The sequence below is a fragment of the Myxine glutinosa genome, chromosome 4 (genome assembly GCF_964187855.1).
Source record: "Myxine glutinosa chromosome 4, kmMyxGlut1.1, whole genome shotgun sequence".
In the NCBI taxonomy this organism is placed as follows: domain Eukaryota; kingdom Metazoa; phylum Chordata; class Myxini; order Myxiniformes; family Myxinidae; genus Myxine; species Myxine glutinosa.
In genome coordinates, this window is record NC_136264.1 from 212,352,876 (window position 1) to 212,372,918 (window position 20,043).

Below are 20,043 nucleotides of genomic sequence, written 5' to 3' on the forward strand. Positions count from 1 at the left end.
ATATCTCAAGCAAGCGATCGCTCCGCGAGCACCAAAGCCACGCCTGTCGGCGATGTCACTTCAGCCCTGGTTGGCTGGTGAGGGCTTACCGGCTCCGCCTTTGATGGTTGGGTGACGTGGCCACACCTTCTTCCTGGCACTCCGCCCCCTTTTTCCGGGCCTCACCTCGTGGCTTATGGCGGCGTTGAGCAAGCTCACGGGCAGCGAAGGCTGCTGCTGCTGGCCGAGGAGCGTACCAAAATTGGGAGGGTCATGGGGCACAGACAGGAGGGCGCGCTTAATGGCGTCGCTTGGAGAGGGAGGCTGTCAAAATGGACGAATGGGGCCTACTCCTTATTTGATTGACACAACGCAGATTCAACTATTGGAAACATGGCCTTATCTATACACATACACATACTAATGAAATAACTGTAGTACTATGGTGAGCTACGTGTTGCTTGTGGCCTAACTATGGGGTGCTACCTTTAACCTTTAATGATGTGATATTTACAAGAAGTGTGCGTTCTCAAAACCGCAACAATATATATATATATATATATATATATATATATATTTCCTTCAATCCAATATGGCTGCCACACCATGTGATCGATGACGTTTTCGTGATCAACTTTTAATCGCTATGCCTAGTCGATGACACTCGTGAAGTTTCAAGTCAATCGCTTGGGTGGTGTGGAAGGTGTGTTTTTAAAAAAGTTTTAGGTTAACTCCAATATGGCTGCTAAACCATGTGACATATGATGTCATAAATTTAAAAATTCAATACAAATGGGTCATAATGGTTGCTGCGCATGCACAAGATTGAAGGTCTCGTCTCTTCAAAGCTGTCCATGCGCGCTCGCTTTCGAAGTTAAGTAACTTTTCACAATTGTGTTTTTGTCGAAACTGTATCTTTCTCTCGGTGTATGTACCTATTGGGTCTTTAATAGTATTCTTGGTGTTGGTTTTTCATATTTGTGTACAGAATCGTCGGTCTTTCGTATCGCGTATTCTGAGGCCTAAGTGTAGTACTAGGCTACCGTGTTCGACCTTGGCTTGAGGCTTTGTTTTTGTCTCAGCGGTTCTCCGATCGCGCTGCAATTACTTTCTGGTCTCTGATTTTCCCGGTCTTTTCACCCAATACTTCCTTGTTTTAAAATCTCCTCAACAAAAAAAACAAAAAAAAAATTCCTTCTGTTCTTATTCGTTTATTCGTTCTTATTTGTTCGTTCGTTCTTCGACCACGTTGCTTGTGATCACATGATCACGTTGTTAAAAAATGTCTAATCTGTCCCCTGAAGACCTGTATTCTGTCATATTCTATAACACCTTTTTCTTCTTCTTCTATAAAAGGATGCTTTCGACTTGCTCACCAAATCTATTCATTCCAAAAAAAAATTCCATCTCTTATAGTGCATCTTTCATTCATTCCCTAAACTCTCCAGCACTCCATCCTCCCTCCAGCGTCCTCAAACGTATTTTTGACTCGAATGTCTCAAGAAACTCATTTTGCAATAAATGTTCGTTTCCCATTAATCGTACACTTTTCAAAATCCAATCTCACCCCTCCCCTCCAAATCTTCCCCATCAACCATCCCTTTCAAATCTTCCCCCTTGCCCCTCCCCTCCAAATCTTCCCCATCACCCGTTCCCTCCAAAAGTTCCCCATCACCCCTCCCCTCCAAAACTTCCCCATCACCCCTCCCCTCTAAATCTACCCCCTTGCCCCTCCCCTCCAAATCATCCCCATCACCCATCTCTTTCAAATCTTCCCCCTTGCCCCTCCCCTCCAAATCTTCCCAATCACCCATTCCTTTCAAATCTCCCCCCACACCCCTCCCCTCCGAGACTCTCCCTCGCTCCTCCCCTCCGAGACTCCCCTCTCACCCCTCCTCCTCAAAGCGTCCTCCCCGCTTCTTCCCCCTTCCAACTTTCACCTTCATCTCCCTCAACCTTCTGCCTCGCTCTTCCCCCTCGTCAAATAACACCTCACTGCGCCTCTCCCAATCACCATCAAACCTTTTGTCCGCCCCATTCTTCCCTTTCTCCAAGCTATTCTGTAATCTCTGACACACCTTCAACAGCTCTCCCTACCTCTTCCTACTCTTCCACATCTTACCCTACCACTCCCCCCCCCCCCCCCTGTTCTGTATCCGATGCTCCCCCTTCCTCTTCCTTAACAGTATGGACCTCAAACATCCGGGGCCTTCACTCAAACTTGTCTGATCTCTCCATACAGGTTGCTTCTGACAAACAAGACGTGATCTGCTTAACAGAAACTTTCCTCCTTCATGATGTCTCTGATTCCTTGGTATCTCTCCCAGGTTACTACTCCCTCCTCCGGTATGATAGACCTGAGCCTCGTCCTGGAGGTGGGGTTGCTATCTTTATAAAAAAACTCTCTTCCTCACTCGCCCTGCACTGCCCTCTCTCCACCTCACCCCCAGGAATACCTTTGGCTACGGCTTCCCCTTCGCTCCCACCTTTTGTTCATATGTGTGTTGTACCGTCCACCAAACAGTGATGACTCCATCTACGTCTCGCTGTCTGAGAATATGGACCAACTTCTATCTACCCATCCCAACTCTCTCTTCCTCATATGTGGTGATTTCAACTGTCACCATGCCAGTTGGCTGGGTGTGGGTACCTCTCTCACCAGCCATGGCTCTTCAGCAAAGGACTTATGTGACTCACTGGGACTGACACAATCTGTCAATTTCCCGACCCGGATTTCAGTCAACGGAGCATCTTCTCTTCTGGACTTGATTATGACTAACTTCCCTGAAAATGTCTGCTGCTCTTCTTCTGCTCCAATCGGCTCTTCTGATCATGTGCTTGTTAAAGTGGACATCTCTCTGACCATTCTCAGAGAGCCTCCTCAGCGTCCTCGAGTCTGGCATTTCACTCAGGCCAACTGGCACGGTCTTCAAGCAGCCATCAATCATCTGGACTGGTCTCCCATCTCTACCGCCTCTGACATCAACTCATCCTGGGAATTCTTCCAAAGTAAATTGCTCTCTCTCATGCACAGATTTATCCCATCTCGTATGCAGTTGTCATACCCTTCCTCCCGTCCATGGTACACGGAATCTTGTGGTGAGGCTATTGCCCAGAAACAACTTGCTTTCGTCTCCTGGAAAGCAAATCCAACGGAAGGAAATCTCATTTCCTTTCACAAAGCCCGAAACAAGTGTGTGTCCACCCTCAGGGGAGCCAGGAAACAATATCTCTCCGTTCTCAGGACCGAACTCTCTTATCTGTCTCCCTCTTCCAAATCCTGGTGGCGTCTGGTCAAATCTGTTTCTGGTGTTTGTTCCCCCTCCATCCCCTCCCTCACCTCAAATGGCCACACGGCTGACTCCGCACGTGAAAAACTGAATGCCTCAACTCTGTGTTTGCCTCTAAATCTTGTGTCCCAAACCCATCCCTCTCTGTACCCACCGTACCCAGTCATACCCAGCTGCTCCTGGACTCTGTGTCCTTTCCTCCTGACAAGGTGGAAAAGTTTCTGTCAACCCTCGACTCGGATTCTGCAACTGGACCTGACGGCATCAGCCCACGGGTCCTAAAATCCTGTTCTTCCGCTCTTTCACTCCCTCTCTCTCTTCTCTTCACCCTCTCTTTTGCTCAAGGTCATCTTCCATCTGCTTGGAAATCTGCCAACATCACCGCTTTGCACAACAAAGGTGCAAAAACAGATCCTAGCAACTACAGACCAGTCAGCCTTCTCCCAATTATCAGCAAAGTCATGGAATCCATCATTGCTTCAGATATGAAATCTTTCCTCTTCTCCAATGGCTTGATCTCTGATCATCAATTTGGTTTCAGACCTGGACACTCTACTCTGGACATGCTGCTTCTGCTTTCTCAACAATGGATGGAGGTCCTCAATGCCAAACAGGAAATTAGAGCAGTCTCCCTTGACATATCACGTGCCTTCGATACGGTCTGGCACCCCGCTCTGCTCACCAAACTCTCCTATTTTGGTATCCATGGAAATCTCCACGCATGGCTGGCGGACTTCCTCTCTAGTCGTAGTCAACGTGTGGCCCTGAATGGGTTTCTCTCATCTCCTCTTCCTGTTCAGGCTGGAGTTCCACAAGGCAGTGTTCTGGGACCTGTGCTTTTTCTGGTCTTCATCAATGATCTCTCTGACTCTCTTGAAAATCCTCTGTATTTCTTTGCTGATGACTCTACTCTCTGTCGCTCCATTCTTCATCCCTCAGATCGGCAGTCTGCAGCCTCCTCACTCTCTGCAGACCTGGACAAAATCACAGACTGGGCAAACAAGTGGAACATGTCTTTCAATCCTGACAAATCTCACACTCTTACGATGTCTCTCCGAAAAGACCGACTGGACAACCCTCCCATCCACTTTCTGAATAATCCTCTCCAAGAAGTTCTGTCACTCAAGCTTTTGGGTCTCACTATCTGCCATGACCTTTCCTGGGAAAACCACATTTCAAATCTGGCCTCCAAAGCCAGTCGCCGACTGGGCATCCTCCATCGTGCGAAGTCCTTCCTTGGCACACCTGAGCTCCTCACCACATACAAGGCTTTCATCCGCAGCTCAATGGAATACTGCTCTCCTCTCTGGGCTGGTGCTCCTGCCTCACACCTAGCTAGTCTTCACGCTGTTGAAACCAAAGCATTCAGAATCATTGGAATCTCCCGCGATGAAGCTAACTCCAAGGGCCTCTCACTCACTCACCGCAGGCAGGTTGGTGGTCTTTCCGTCTTCTACCGACTCCTCTCTGGCCTTGCCCCCCCAGCTCTCTCTGGGCTCTGTCCCGCAAATATTCCTACAGGTCGCACAAGATCTGCCTGCAACCCTCTTATGGTCAAACTGCCAAAATCAAGACTCTCTGCTCACCTTCACTCCTTCATTCCTCTTTTCTCCCGCCTCTGGAACAAACTCCCTCACTCTCTTCAATCCCACTCCACCCTCCAGGTCTTTAAAACAGCTGTTCACCACCATCTCTTATCTTCCCCCATCCAAAACCTTGATCTTTTCTACCCCCGCTAATTTCACCCCAATTCCACTTTTTTGAAATACCAACTTCTGTCCTGGAAGTCCTTGGTGTCCTTGTGTTTTATACTTCTCCCTCCCCCCCCCCCTTCCCACGCCTCCTCCCCCCAAGCCCTCTCCCTTCCACACATCTCCGTGCTCTCAAATGTTGTGTTTGTGTGCTTCCCCTTCTCTCCCCATCTTGTCTTCCGCTCCCTCTTTTTATATATTTTGTTTGTCTGGTTGATTTGTTTGTGAAGTAAATGTTAGCTCTTTCACGAGCCTCGATTCAGTATACAAAAAAAACCAAAAAAAACAAAAAAACATCATGTGCATGCAATTTCAGGATAAGGCATTCGATTAAAACATTTATGGCTGGTATACTTCACCGATGATGTCATCATTATCAAGCTTTTGTTCCACATTGGGAGTACTTGACAATGTGCTAAGTTTCAATTTTTTAGCCGCGTCGCAGACGCTGCTAATAGAGTGCCCTCTGCTGTTGTTGTTGTTCTTCTTGTTCTTCTTCTTCTTGTTCTTGTTCTTGCAGAGAAGACAAAACCTCAAAGCTCCACCCATTCTGGGAACCATAGCTCCACCCATTGTGGGAGAGGCTTCATATAAACAAATATCCACCATTTTATTAACTCGCATAGCTTTGAGGCCTGTTTTGTAGGCCCGTGGTGTCTTCCTCTCTCACACAGTTTTATTTCAAATCAAATTCGATATATCATTTCATTTTTCACAGTCGCTAAGATAGTTTTAGACTCGGTTGAAAAAAAACAGGAAGAAAATCCGATGAAAGTTGCCCTTTATAGAACGAAATGAATTCTCAAAGGCCTGTAACTTCAAGTCCATTGAGATATATTTTTTTACAATCACGGCATGGTCAGTCATACACCGCCCGAAATAACAGACGGGAAAATGCCGAGATATATATATTTTGTTTAAATCGCGGCATGGTCAGTCATACACCGCCCGAAATAACAGACGGGAAAATGCCGAGATATATATATTTTGTTTAAATCGCGGCATGGTCAGTCATACACCGCCCGAAATAACAGACGGGAAAATGCCGAGATATATTAAAAATTCGTCCATTTGATGACAATCGTCACGATGAAATATTTAATTTATACGTCGTCACAATAATGTGGAGAGAGGAGCATAGCTTCGTTCACATGTCGCTACACACGAGAAATTGCCGAGATATATTTTTTTACAATCACGGCATGGTCAGTCATCACCGCCTGAAATAACAGACGGGAAAATGCCGAGATATATTAAAAATTCGTCGCCACACACGGGAAATTGCCGAGATATATTTTCACTTTGCACAAAAATAACATCAAGTAATCGAATCAATAGGAATGTCCTGTGCCTATAACATCGACGTTATAGGCACAGCTGCATCTAGGCATTATGTAACATCGACGCGGCTTTTGTTTTAATTAAAACTTTTTGTACTTGTTTCATTTGAAAATTCCCCACATTCTCCACTGTTAGTTTTGGCCTGTTGTGTCCCGATGTATTCAGTGTACAGGTGCTTGTTCTTCCACGAGCCTCGACTTCGTACACAAAAAATAAGTAAATAAAATATATGGCATAATATATGGCATGGAACATGATGATGATGATGTTGATCATGATGATGTTGATGTTGATGAGGACAACAGACCACAGTAGTACAGTACATTAATGTTTTCACCGCGAGTACGAAGATTACTCTGACGATGTATATCCTAAAACACTTTCTGGTAGACGGCTAAGTCTTGAATCATTTTCAGTTCGGTGGAGACACCAAATGCTTGTATGGCCATTACATCCAGGGTAAAGTGATGGATCCATAACCCATCACATCTTATAATCATGTTCAATATGTTGTTACACTCCCTCTGATAACTAACCATCCGAGTTCTTCGTCACAATGACCACGTGAACTGCCCTTTGATTAAACACTTCTTTTGGAGTCCATCATCCTTCTTGTGCTCGATTTATTGACACACACACACACACACACACACACACACACACACACACACACACACACACACACACACACACACACGCACATACACACACATACAGTGCATTCAGAAAGTATTCAGACCCCTTCACTTTTTTCACATTTTGTTATGTTGCAGCCTTATGCTGAAATCGTTTAAATTCATTTTTTCCCTCATCAATCTACACTCAATACCCCATAATGACAAAGAGAAAACAGGATTTTAGAAAGTTTTTCTAATTTATTAAAAATAAAAAACTGAAATATCACATTGACATAAGTATTCAGACCCTTAACTCAGTACTTAGTTGAAGCACCTTTGGCAGCGATTACAGCCTCGAGTCTTCTTGGGTATGATGCGGCAAGCTTTGCACACCTGGATTTGGGGATTTTCTGCCATTCTTCTCTGCAGATCCTCTCAAGCTCTGTCAGGTTGGATGGGGACCGTCGGTGGACAGCCATTTTCAGGTCTCTCCAGAGATGTTCGATTGGGTTCAAGTCAGGGCTCTGGCTGGGCCACTCAAGGACCTTCACAGAGTTATCCCTAAGCCACTCCTGCGTTGTCTTGGTTGTGTGCCTAGGGTCATTGTCCTGTTGGAAGGTGAACCTTCGGCCCAGTCTGAGGTCCTGAGCGCTCTGTTTCAGGTTTTCATTGAGGATATCTCAGTACTTTGCTCAGTTCATTGTTCCCTCAACCCTGACCAGTCCCCCAGTCCCTGCTGCTGAAAAACACCCCCACAGCATGATGCTGCCACCACCATGCTTCACCGTTGGGATGGTATTGGGCAGGTGATGAGCGGTGCCTGGTTTCCTCCAGACATGACGCTTAGAATTGAGGCCAAACAGTTCAATCTTGGTTTCATCAGACCACAGATTCTTGCAAGAACGAAGCGAAGTCATTGCAAGAACAGCCCTTACTAGTAAATCAGTAGCCAAGGGCCACAAAACTTGGACAGTTAACGTGAAAGACTGAAATACAAGGACGATTCAATAGAAACCCTCGATCGGAGAGTCGTGTGCATATTTCCTCGGCCCAGTGGACTGGAATACTTGGCGTATTTCGCTTCTCCAGGATCCAACAAAAGCCATTTGAAGCAACGTAAATGGAGCCACAAGTGTGGTTTTGACTATCCCGGCATGAATAGCAATTTAAATACAATTGTGTGAAAAGGACATAAGATTAGGATTTAATTATTGGCATTGAATGCTCGGCACTTAATGGGACACCAAAAGACACGGGATGCCTCATGGCTGCCATTTTAATGCTGTCATTCTGGAGGAATTCTGGGTAATTTTTGTTTGTGATGGAATCAGAGCTTACACTTTCAAATAAAAATGAAAACTACCATGTAGTATGCGACTTCTTAGCCCAATGATACTTTGAGCAGATATTTTGAATAATCGGAACGCTGAAAGGACAATCGTACATGATGGAAGTACATTTAGGATACGGGATTTGAACTTGGGTTTCCAGCATTATGAGGCATCACTTCAGATGGGAATGCTGAACAGCACAACTCAACAAATACCATACTCAAATTTAACGCATAAAACAACCTTCCAGTAAAAAAAAGTCAATAATATCACCTCCAATAAATAAAAAAAATGCAATTACCCGTGCATACAAAGGTGCAGGTGCATCACATAATTGGTGGTTTCGCGAAGCAATTCCCATCATACGCATCCATTTATTCTAAAGGATGCTGTCCCAAACGTCTGAGAATTCCAGACACCCAGGTCACGGCGGGAAATTCCTAAACACCTCGGCACTCAAACTGTCCTCTGCGTTTAAGATGAAATGCAGCTCGTCACCTGCCAGCACAAAGGTAAGACGATGACACATTGCATTGTTCAAAAGGAGCCTTCCAATTACTGTAAATCCATGGCGTGGAGTTCCCCGTTTGACGCATTACGCACGGTGACGCAAATCGGTAATCCGGCACATCCGATTAACCCGACATCAGATGAATCCAGGCTCAAACCCTCATCCCATGATCCGCCGTCCTGACGAACATTCGTGTCTCTCCTTTCAACTTCACTGAACGTCAGGCAATTCATCGCAACGACTTTGCGTGGATAAAAAGACCAAGTGGGGAAAGCTTGGAAGCCCCGGGAAGTCACCTGAGGATGATGATCGGTTCCAGAGGCTCTAAATTAGTTTTCATCTAATGGTTTGTATTTACTATTAATTGAGCTATAACGTGAGGCGAAGTCTATTAATAGTTGTCTGAATATCAAGAGGCAAATTTTCAGCACAAGTGGGATCAACATCCAAACTAGCTTTATGGAAAACCCGAATGAGCCAACAGGGTGCTTTAATAGAGTTAGTGAGGCCTTCGTGCCGGAATGGAGGTGCGCATGATACCGCTTACCTGTAGGGCATGGTGCAGTGAGCGCGCGTAGACTTCTCTCGCTCGTTCAGCGGAATGCGCTTCCACAGGAGACTCCAGTCCCAGGCCCCACGTGCGAAACCATCTTCATCACCACCCTGCTGGGATTCCATGGTGAAGTCGTTGCCATCGATGTAGTCGATCAAAGGAGCCGTGCATGTCTTTCTGCGGTCGAAACAACAGGATAGCAAATCACATTCACCAGGAAAATCCTTGCCAGTTTCTGCAACACGGATTGGGAAAAGCATGTGGAGAGATACCATCTTACTATAATTCACCAAATGTCCGTCTGTCTGTCCGTTCGAAGGTACCGCCAAAACGGCTGAACCGATCGCAACGATATTTTGGGTGGGTATTCCGAGGAACCCCTGGAGTAAAATAGGCTATTGTAGCGGTTACCGCTGGGTGTACACAATCGCCTTGCACCTACCAAGGACGCGGCCAGGGAGCAATCACCATGCCGGGCTCGTCCAGGCCCAGACGCGCCTCTCCCGGGCATGCCCGGACTCGCTGTTCCCGGGCTCGCCCGAGCCTCCCGGGCACGCCAGGTCTCGTCTTTCCCGGGCATGCCCAGACTCGTCTTTCCAGGGCTCGCCCAGGACACCCGGGCATGCCCGCTCTCACCTTTCCAGGGCTCGCCCAGGACGCCCGGGCATGCCCGCTCTCGCCTTTCCAGGGCTCGCCCAGGACGCCCGGGCATGCCCGCTCTCGCCTTTCCAGGGCTCGCCCAGGACGCCCGGGTATGCCCGCCCTCGCCTTTCCAGGGCTCGCCCAGGATGCCCGGGCAGGTCCAGACTCGCCTTTCCAGGACTCGCCCTTGACGCCCGGGCAAGCCCGGTCTCGCTTTTCCCGGGCAAACGCTCCAGCATAATGTGTATATATATTGCTGCCCGATAAACGGGCTTTTCAGAGTACCCGAGTTTGATATGTGCAATAAAGCAACTCGGACGAATTTCCGTCTTTGGTCGCGTCAATCCTTCCGACTCGCGTTGGAGCATAGCTCCTTCATTGGTGACCCCGAACATGGACACGGCAGTTGCCCTTAAACTGCCTACCTTCTGGGAGGCTCACGCGGCTGTTTGGTTCGCCCAGGCGGACTCCCAGTTCGCCCTGCGAGGCATCACCGCCGACGACACCCGCTTCCACCATGTGGTAGCAGCGCTCGGCTCCGCCACCGTGGCCCGCGCCCTGAGCCTCCTCGAGCGCCCGCCAGCCGCTGACAAGTATGGCGCGATCAAGACGCTCCTCCTCGACGCTTTCGCCCTCTCACCGGCGGAACGCGCACGACGCCTGCTCGACCTGCCCGAGCTCGGCGACACGCGCCCGTCCGAGCGAATGGACTACATGCTCTCGTTGCTCGACGAGCACTCTCCGGATTTTCTGTTCCGAGAGCTGTTCCTCCGCCAGCTGCCTAACCAGGTACGCCTCGCCCTGGCAGGCACGTCGATCACGGATCCCCGCGCCCTCGCCAGGGAAGCCGACAAGATCTCCTCGGCAGGCCAGCACATAGGAGCGGCTACCTGGAGCCCGCCGCCGTCCGAGGCGACGCCCATTACGCCTGAGCGCCCTGCGCGGTTGGAGGCCGAACTGCCGGTGCAACTGGCGGCCGCCACGCCGTGCCGACCGCTTCCAACACGACGGCCGGGGCCTCCACCTGACCAGGCGTTGTGTCATTACCACGCCAGGTTCGGAAACAAGGCTCGGACATGCCGACCCCCATGCACTTTCGGCAAGTCGGGAAACGGCCGGGCCGGCGTTCATTACCAGCCATGAGCGCCGGCCACTCGGGCAACTTGCTTTTTATTAAGGACAAAGCGTCCGGGCGGCGTTTCCTTTGTGACACCGGCGCCCAACTGAGCGTCATACCCGCCTCCGAGCAGGACAGGCAGAACGCCGTTTGCGGCCCCTCCTTGGTCGCTGCTAAAGGATCAGCCATACGCACCTTCGGCCCGCGCAACGTCACCCTCTGCTTCGGCAGCCAGCACTTTCAGTGGACGTTTGTGACCGCAAGCATCCCCATGGCTTTGCTGGGCACCGACTTCCTCTGCATGCACGGGCTGCTGGTCGACGTCAAACGGCGTCTCCTTGTCAACGCCGAGACCTTCAGCTCCCTGGCATGTACGATGAGCAGCTCCGCGCCGACCGAACTGGCATGCACCCTCCCGACGGCAAACGAGTTCGCTCGCCTGCTCGCGGAATTCCCGGCCCTCACGCGGCCGACGTTTTCGGCCGTCGCAGTGCGACATGGGATCGAGCACCACATACCCACTGCGGGCCCGCCGGTCTACGCCAGAGCCCATCGTGCGGCACTCCGATAGCACGTGGGCCTCACCACTGCACATCGTGCCAAAGCCGGGGGGCGGATGGCGCCCGTGTGGCGACTACCGCCGCCTCAACGACGCTACCACCCCCGACAGGTATCCGATCCCGCACATCCAAGACTTTTCCGCCCGTTTGGCGGGATGGGTTATTTTTTCAAAAATTGACCTGATACGGGGATACCACCAGGTACCTGTCAGGCCGGCCGACGTCCCAAAGACGGCCGTCATCACGCCGTTCGGCCTGTTCGAATTTTTGAGGATGCCGTTTGGCCTCAAAAACGCGGCCCAGGCGTTCCAACGCTTGATGGACGGCGTGCTGCGCAACCTGCCATTTCTTTTCGTCTATCTGGATGACATCCTCGTCGCCAGCACGTACCGAGCAGAGCACCTCCTCCACCTCCAAACGCTGTTCGGACGCCTCAGCGAGCACGGCTTAATTGTCAACCCGGCCAAATGCCACTTCAGCACGACGACCGTTGACTTTTTGGGCCACCGCATCACCAAGACCAGGGCCGTGCCGCTGCCGACCAAGGTCGAGGCCATCACCAAGTTCCCGCGTCCCCGCTCCATCAAGGCCCTGCAAGAGTTCCTCGGCATGGTGAATTTTTATCACCGATTCGTGCCCCGCACTGCTCAGCTCATGCGGCCCCTTTACGAAGCCCCCCGGGGCAAGCCGGCCAAGCATGACATCGTCTGGTCCGCGGCCATGGACGCGGCATTCACGAGCGCAAAGCGGGCCCTCGCCAACGCAACGCTGCTGGCTCACCCGGTGCTCAACGCTCCCATCGCCCTCACTACGGACGCCTCCAACTACGCGGTGGGCGCCATCCATGAACAATGGGTGAACGGGGTTTGGCAGCCACTCACTTTTTTCAGCCGGCAGCTCCGGCCGAACGAGTTAAAATACAGCACGTTTGACCGCGAGCTCCTCGGTCTATTCCTGGCCGTTCGCCATTTCCGCCACCTCCTGGAGGGCCGCCCGTTCACGGCTTTCATCGACCACAAGCCATTGGTTTACGCAATGGCCAAAGTCACGGAGCCGTGGTCGGCCCGCCAGCAGCGCCACCTCTCCGCCATGTCGGAATTTACCACGGACATCCGGCACGTCGCCGGCAAAGACAACGTCGTGGCCGATTGTCTTTCTCGGGCCAGCGCGAATGCGGTCCACCTCGGCGTGGACTTCGCGCTCATGGCGGCCGACCAAACCACCGACACCGTGGTGCAGGCCCTCCGGGTGGCGGACAAGGGCCTCCGCCTGGCCGACATCCCCTTCGCAGACACTGTCCTGCTCTGCGACATCTCCCAAGGCCAGCCTCGCCCCATCGTGCCCGTTACCTGGCAGCGCCGCATCTTCGCCTCCATCCACGGCCTTTCTCACCCGGGCCTGAAAGCTTCTCAGAAGCTGGTGTCGGCGCGTTTCGTCTGGCACGGCCTTCGACGGGACGTCCGCGACTGGGTCAACGCCTGCACGGCCTGCCAGCGGGCCAAGGTCCACCGCCACACCCAGGCCCCGCTGGCACCTTTCACCGTGCCCGAACGGCGTTTAGACCACGTCAACGTGGACCTGGTTGGCCCCCTTACCCCTTCGCGGGGTTTCACACACCTGCTCACCATGTTGGACAGGACCACCAGGTGGCCGGAGGCCGTTCCCCTCATTTCCACCACCACCGCCGACGTGGCACAGGCTTTCATCGCCACCTGGGTCACCCGTTTCGGCGCACCGGCAGACATCTCTTCGGACCACGGTCCGCAGTTCACCTCCGAGTTGTGGGGCGCGGTCGCCCGCAACCTGGGAGTCCAGCTCCACCGTACCACGGCCTACCACCCCCAAGCCAATGGGTTGTGCGAGCGTTTTCACCGCTCCATGAAGGCCGCGCTCATGGCCGGCCTTCAGGACGACGGTTGGGCCGACCGGCTGCCGTGGGTCATTTTGGGCCGCCGCACGGCCCCCAAGGAGGACCTCCAGGCGTCCACCGCCGAGCTCGTCTACGGCCAGCCGCTCCGCGTCCCGGGCGAGTTTGTGCCCGACGCTACCAGTCCCTGGTCCGCAGCTCGCCAGCGCTCGGACCTCCAGGAGGCCGCCTGACGATTTGCCCCCGTGCCAACGTCCCGCCACGCTGGCCCCCAGTCCTACGTCCCCCCAGCGCTTCGCACAGCGGAGTACGTCTTTGTGCGTCATGACGCACACCGGGGGCCACTCCGGCCGCCGTACGACGGGCCCTTCCGGGTCCTGCGACGGGACGACAAGTCATTCGTCATCGACTTCGGCGGCCTGGCGGACCGGATTTCAGTGGACCGCCTCAAGCCGGCGCACGTGGACGTCGACCAACCACCACGGTTGGCCCTTCCTCCACGGCGAGGCCGCCCCCCATCCACAGTTCCCCCCGCTCGACCACCCACCACCACATCGGACCCCCCCCCACGACCCTCCAGAGGTCGCTTCGGCCGGGTCATCAGGACCCCCCTTAAATTGACCCTGCCGGTGCAAGTCGATTCTGGAGGGGCGTGCGTAGCGGTTACCGCTGGGTGTACACAATCACCTTGCCCCTACCAAGGATGCGGCCAGGGAGCAATTACCATGCCGGGCTCATCCAGGCTGCCCGGACAGGCCCAGACGCGCCTCTCCCGGGCATGCCCGGACTCGCTGTTCCCGGGCTCGCCCGAGCCTCCCGGGCACGCCCGGTCTCGTCTTTCCCGGGCATGCCCAGACTCGTCTTTCCAGGGCTCGCCCAGGACACCCGGGCATGCCCGCTCTCGCCTTTCCAGGGCTCGCCCAGGACGCCCGGGCATGCCCGCCCTCGCCTTTCCAGGGCTCGCCCAGGATGCCCGGGCAGGTCCAGACTCGCCTTTCCAGGACTCGCCCTTGACGCCCGGGCATGCCCGGTCTCGCTTTTCCCGGGCAAACGCTCCGGCATAATGTGTATATATATTGCTGCCCGATAAACGGGCTTTTCAGAGTACCCGAGTTTGATACGTGTAATAAAGCAACTCGGACGAATTTCCGTCTTTGGTCGCGTCAATCCTTCCGACTCGCGTTGGAGCAATCCTTCCGCTCGATAGCTCCTTCACTATATTGTTTTTTCCAAGTTTTCCAAGTTTTCCAATTTTCCAATTTTTCCAAACACGATGGAATAATATTTACCGATATGAACAGTGATGTGGCTTTTGTTGAAATTCGACAAATACTGTTCATTCTATGTACCAGGAGAGAGTAGATCGACTCCTGACGAACTCTTCCTATATAAACGTGCGGCTCCGAAGTTACATGGCAGCGTGTGCAAAGCGACTGAGAAACAGGTGTAGCGGCCGCTTCCGTGTTACAGATTCGGCGCGCACTCTTCACACATAAACATGCGACTCAGAAAGACGGGTAGCGGCCGCTTCCGTTTTGCAGAATTCAATCATTTTTCAAAAATGGGCGCCATGTACTGTTTAGATTTTGATGATTTGCGTGTGATATGATTCAACGGATGTTTATATGAATCGTTTAAAATTTAAAAAGCCTTCAATTTCTGATATTTTGCCTTTTCATTTGGGCCTCCCAATTGAAGCCCCGCCCATTGCTCGTGTGAAAAATTGGACATCGCAGTATTTATTGTCCTAACACTCTCAAGCCTCCATTGCACAGTGAAATGCCATATTCAAATGTGGATAGTGAGTTCCTGATTTTTTTCTTTATCAATCCTCCTCCCAAGATAATATTTTTAGAGGACATCCCTGCAAAGCACTATAAATGGAGGTATGTAGATCAACATGACAACTTAAAGGTGGATACGATTCCATCCGATCCACCCGGCCAGTATTCCCGAAACAGCGAATCCTCGATATCTCAATTTCTGGCATGTACCGTGTACCGGGGCCGTAAAAAAAAGGCATAACAGTGCAGAATCCAGGCCGTATAAAATGAGGGAATCTGAATCACAAGGGGAACTTGTATTACATGTTCCACTGGTTATTGCTTGGCCAATGATCTTTGCCTACAAGCATGAAACGTAAAGGGTTGTATTTGGCATTGCCAGGGTTGCAATATGTCCTCATGAACCTGCTAGGGAGTATTGAAAGTAGGCCTGAATGTAATTCAGCTTAACACAGCTCCAAGGAGCAAATAACAGTTTGTCAAAGCAGAGATTATTATAATAACGTGAGAGCATTCAGGATACACCGTCTGTGTGCTACATGATATCACTGCGTCCATATACTCGGTTATTAAATTATCCCAACAAAGAATGGTTTGTGCACAAGGAAAACAAAGTTACCTTTCTCATTCCAAAAGCAATGGGGACAATAAAACATTCAGAGGATGCGTTGGGGAATGCACCTGCATGGCACATCTCAATGGTGCACCTGCATGGCACATCTCAATGGTGCACCTGCATGGCACATCTCAATGGTGCACCTGCATGGCACATCTCAATGGTGCACCTGCATGGCACATCTCAATGGAAATGCATGTCGATCTAGTTTGCATGATATCCATTGATGTAAAATGGAAATCACAATGTTAAGAGGAATCATGGACGGCTCCATCTCCACCCCACTCTATCCGCACACTCCACTCCGCAACCAACAATGGTGACTGCAAACAGTTTGAAGATCAACAACCTGTCGAAAAATTACAATAACATGGAACTCAAATTCTTGCTTGGAAGTTTTTTCCTCGTGTATTGAAAGACATGGAAGTACACCAGGTCACCCAAAGGCCCATCGACTGGAGGAAGTAACAGGACCAAATGGGACGGGAATTTATGACCTCCTCTTATGTGTCTCGATTGTACATCTTTCAAATGGCGAGACTTGTTCTACCAAGAAAGGACGATGTGGCTATGGCTTTCCACTCTCACCAACAGTAGCAAACTTCTTCATGGAAGATGTCGAGTGCTCAGCCCTCCACTCAGCGCAATTTCATCCAAAGCTCTGGTTATGTTATGTGGAGGACATCTTTGTTGAATGCGAAACAGGCCGCCAACTCATGATGAGCTGTGGATCTTCTTTCTTCAGAAGGAGCGTCACCAGCACTCTACAGCAGCTGAGAGGAAGTTCACCACCTTCAATGCTTTCTTCAAGGACCTCTCGCAAGAAAGGGCCTACAAGTGTCCAGAAAGTCCTATAAAACTTCACTGCGAGGCCATCCAGACCTGGTGCTGTTCCTGTAGTCATAGACACCAGTGACTGTTCCAGCTCATGTAACGTCAATGGAGATCCAAGATTCACTTTATGCTCATCTCTTAGCTGAGGCAGCTCCGTTGTAAAATTCTCCATTGCACTCTCCTGCACTTCGTCATTAAAAAATAACTTTGTAAAGTGATCAGAAACAACCTTCTTAATCTGGCATTGTGACAAACAAATGTTTTATTGAGGCATCCCATTTGCTTTTGTGGCACAGATTCTTTTTCCAGATTAAAAAAAATACTCAGTAGGCGCATCTATTTTATATAAGTAATGCATCCTTAGTCTAATCATAGCACCCATGGCCTTATAATTTACAATCTCTTTCAGAAGCGATTGCTTCTCCGCCAATAGTTTGTGCTTCTGCACATCCGGTTGTTTTGCTAAATTTCCTTGCAATTTTGTAATCTCTCTTTCCAAAACTTGTTTCTCTACTCTTCCTTGCTTTGAGGTAAACATTTGAAACAGTGGGCAGAACACCGCAATTTGCGCCTTCGCATTGTCCCACTAAGTTCGCAGATTAACAAAACTATCTCTTCTGCAAATGAGGTCCTGCCACACCACCGGAAAGGCTTCTTGGAAGTAAGCATTACTGACAATATCTATATTTAATTTCCAATAAGAAAACCTCCCCTCCATCCACCCTAAATGAGACATTAGTTTAAAAACTAGGACAATTATACTGTGGTCTGAGAAACCCGAGGGAATAATATCTGTTCTCAAAACATCTTTCATCATCTGCTTATTAACATAAAACCGATCTAACCTCGCTAACGTGACAATATTCCTTACATATCTACACCATGAAAACCCACACTATTTAGGGTGCTGAACCCTCCATGCATTATCCAATAAAAACCTCCGAACTGCCTCTGCTAAAGGCTTAGCTGACTCAGGGTGAGGTTCCGCACTATTGCGATCCAACGCAGGGTTTAAAGTGCAATTAAAATCCCCCCCAAATCACAATAAAATCATGGGACCAAATATTCCTTAAAATCCCAGTCAATTCTAACAACAAGTCATTCCTCTCCTGGCTTTTACTTGGAGCAAGAAAAAACCTATAGCTACCCAACACAAAGGACAAAGTGGCTAGATATCCCTGCACAACCTCAGTGAACACGACAGAGGTGGTTTGCAGAGCAGGATGCAAAAAGAAAGCAACTTCTGCAGTAATGAAATCTTTATCACTAAAGAAAAGTTGTTCTTTCAGTAGCTGCCTCCAATCGGCATGATAATTCATGAGTTTCCTGAAGCAGGACAATCCCCAGTTTCAATCTCTTTACCAAGGATTTAACCTGGGGTTTACGCCCTAAGGCTACACCCAGGGGCGCCACCAGGGATCTTGGGCCCCATGAAAAGATATCACAATGGGCCCCTATGAAGCACGCGCGCACATGTTTTCCCCGACATTTTTGCCAGGAGGTTGAAACAATGCTTATATTTCTGCATACAGTATGGAATTCACTATTTGATGCAAGATTGATACCCACACAAACACAAGAAATGTGCTAAAGGCCATCTTTTACAGTCTAAATGTAATTTTAATGGTAAGAATTACAACATACATTAACCTCTTCAATTAAAATAAATTAACATGATCATCTATAGAATGATATAACAAACAAAATAATAAAATCAGTAGCAGAGTATAAATACAAGTATACATACCAAGTGTAGTGATCCAATATCCATAGCCATGCCATTTAGTTATCACTGGTCCTTGCTCAGCCTAACACACCAAGAGCCCAGCGCCGAGCCTTGTTGCTGTCAAAGTCACTGATCAAGTCTTTGAAGTCCAGCTTTCTAGCCAACTGACTTTCAATGGACAGCATGGCAAGACTGCAAAGCCTGGTTAATAATTTAATAGTGAGAATTTTAACCTAATGTTCTAATAATTTTTAGGGCCCCTGTCAGTGCAGAGCTCTTGGAATCATCCTAACTCCCCCCCCCCCCCCCCCCTTACAGCACCCCTGGCTACACCTCCATTAATATGTATACTCCCAAAACGCACATCAGCTATGAGGATGGAGGAGTTAGGACTTCAAATCCTCCTGGGTTTTCTTTAAATCATTCTGGGCTTTTTAACCCATTTCTTTAACAGGAATTTATTTGTATCTGTAAAAACGGAGTCATCCGGACTCCGAGTAATTTCCTTGAGACGATTTATAAGTCCCGGAATGTCTGAAAAAAATCCCTCAAATCAACGTTCCGTTTACGATAGGAGTCTTTGAGAAAGGCCTTTATCTCATCATCCGAGGGGGTGACTTTCACCTCATCCGTATGAAACGGCACTTCTTCTTCATCATCAATTTCCGAGTCCTCTGAGGCTGAATCACCCTCATGCCCCATGGTGTCACCAAATACCTTTACCTCTGAAACTAGAACCCCCTCGTACTCTCCTCACTCTCCTCACTACGCTTAATAGAATCTGTTGCGGGCCCACCGGGGGCTTGCAGAACAGAATATACATTTTCGCCACCTGATAAAGATTCTGGCAACAGTGGTTCATCCACACAGGGAGGATGAAAAGCCACATTAGTATCTCCGCTGCCCAACTTGGATTCAGGAAACAGTGGTTCACCCACACCGAGAGGTGGAGGAACCACAGAACCCTCTCCACTACCTGACAATGATTCAGGCACCGGAGGATCATCGACCAGGGGGGCTATCCCAATTAAGTTGTCTACCTCCCCCCCACCACTTTCACCAACCTCACACTGTTCCTCACGATCTTCTACAACTGACCGCAAGTCATTCCTGAGAACCTTCGGACAACTCTCAATTGAGTTTATGTGCTCACTTACATCATCTTGTTCCTGGAGGTCCATGGCACCACTGTAACCCTCCTCATCTTGCAGAGCGTGCAGAGCAGCAAATCGATTCCCTCCACCGGGAATACTTCCATCTTGCTCAGTGTAACAGGCTTTTTTTATGAGAGATTGGAGATGCATCTCTTATTTTTGACTTTCACTTTTTAACCAAAGTGAACCCATTGTTCCCACTTTCATCTTGCTCCTCTGATGAAACATTGTTTATGTTTACAGGGGTCGGTTGAGGCACCACGGAGGAAACACTTGGAATTTCATTTCCCTCCACAGGAGGAACAGCTGCAGTGGGATTTTCGGCCTGTTCCTTATTTTTGGGAAAAATCGGCTTAATATGCCCAAACCC

General features: G+C 49.9%; 1 protein-coding gene across 1 annotated transcript in view; it reads right to left on the reverse strand.

The window, feature by feature from the left end:
* LOC137426026 (N-acetylgalactosaminyltransferase 7-like) overlaps window positions 1-20,043 on the reverse strand; it is a 270,803-nt gene that overhangs the window by 130,715 nt on the left and 120,045 nt on the right. The window contains exon 6 of the mRNA XM_068114748.2: window positions 9,368-9,550. Within this exon, the coding sequence (XP_067970849.1) occupies window positions 9,368-9,550 (183 nt within the window). The remainder of the gene's footprint in view (window positions 1-9,367; window positions 9,551-20,043) is intronic.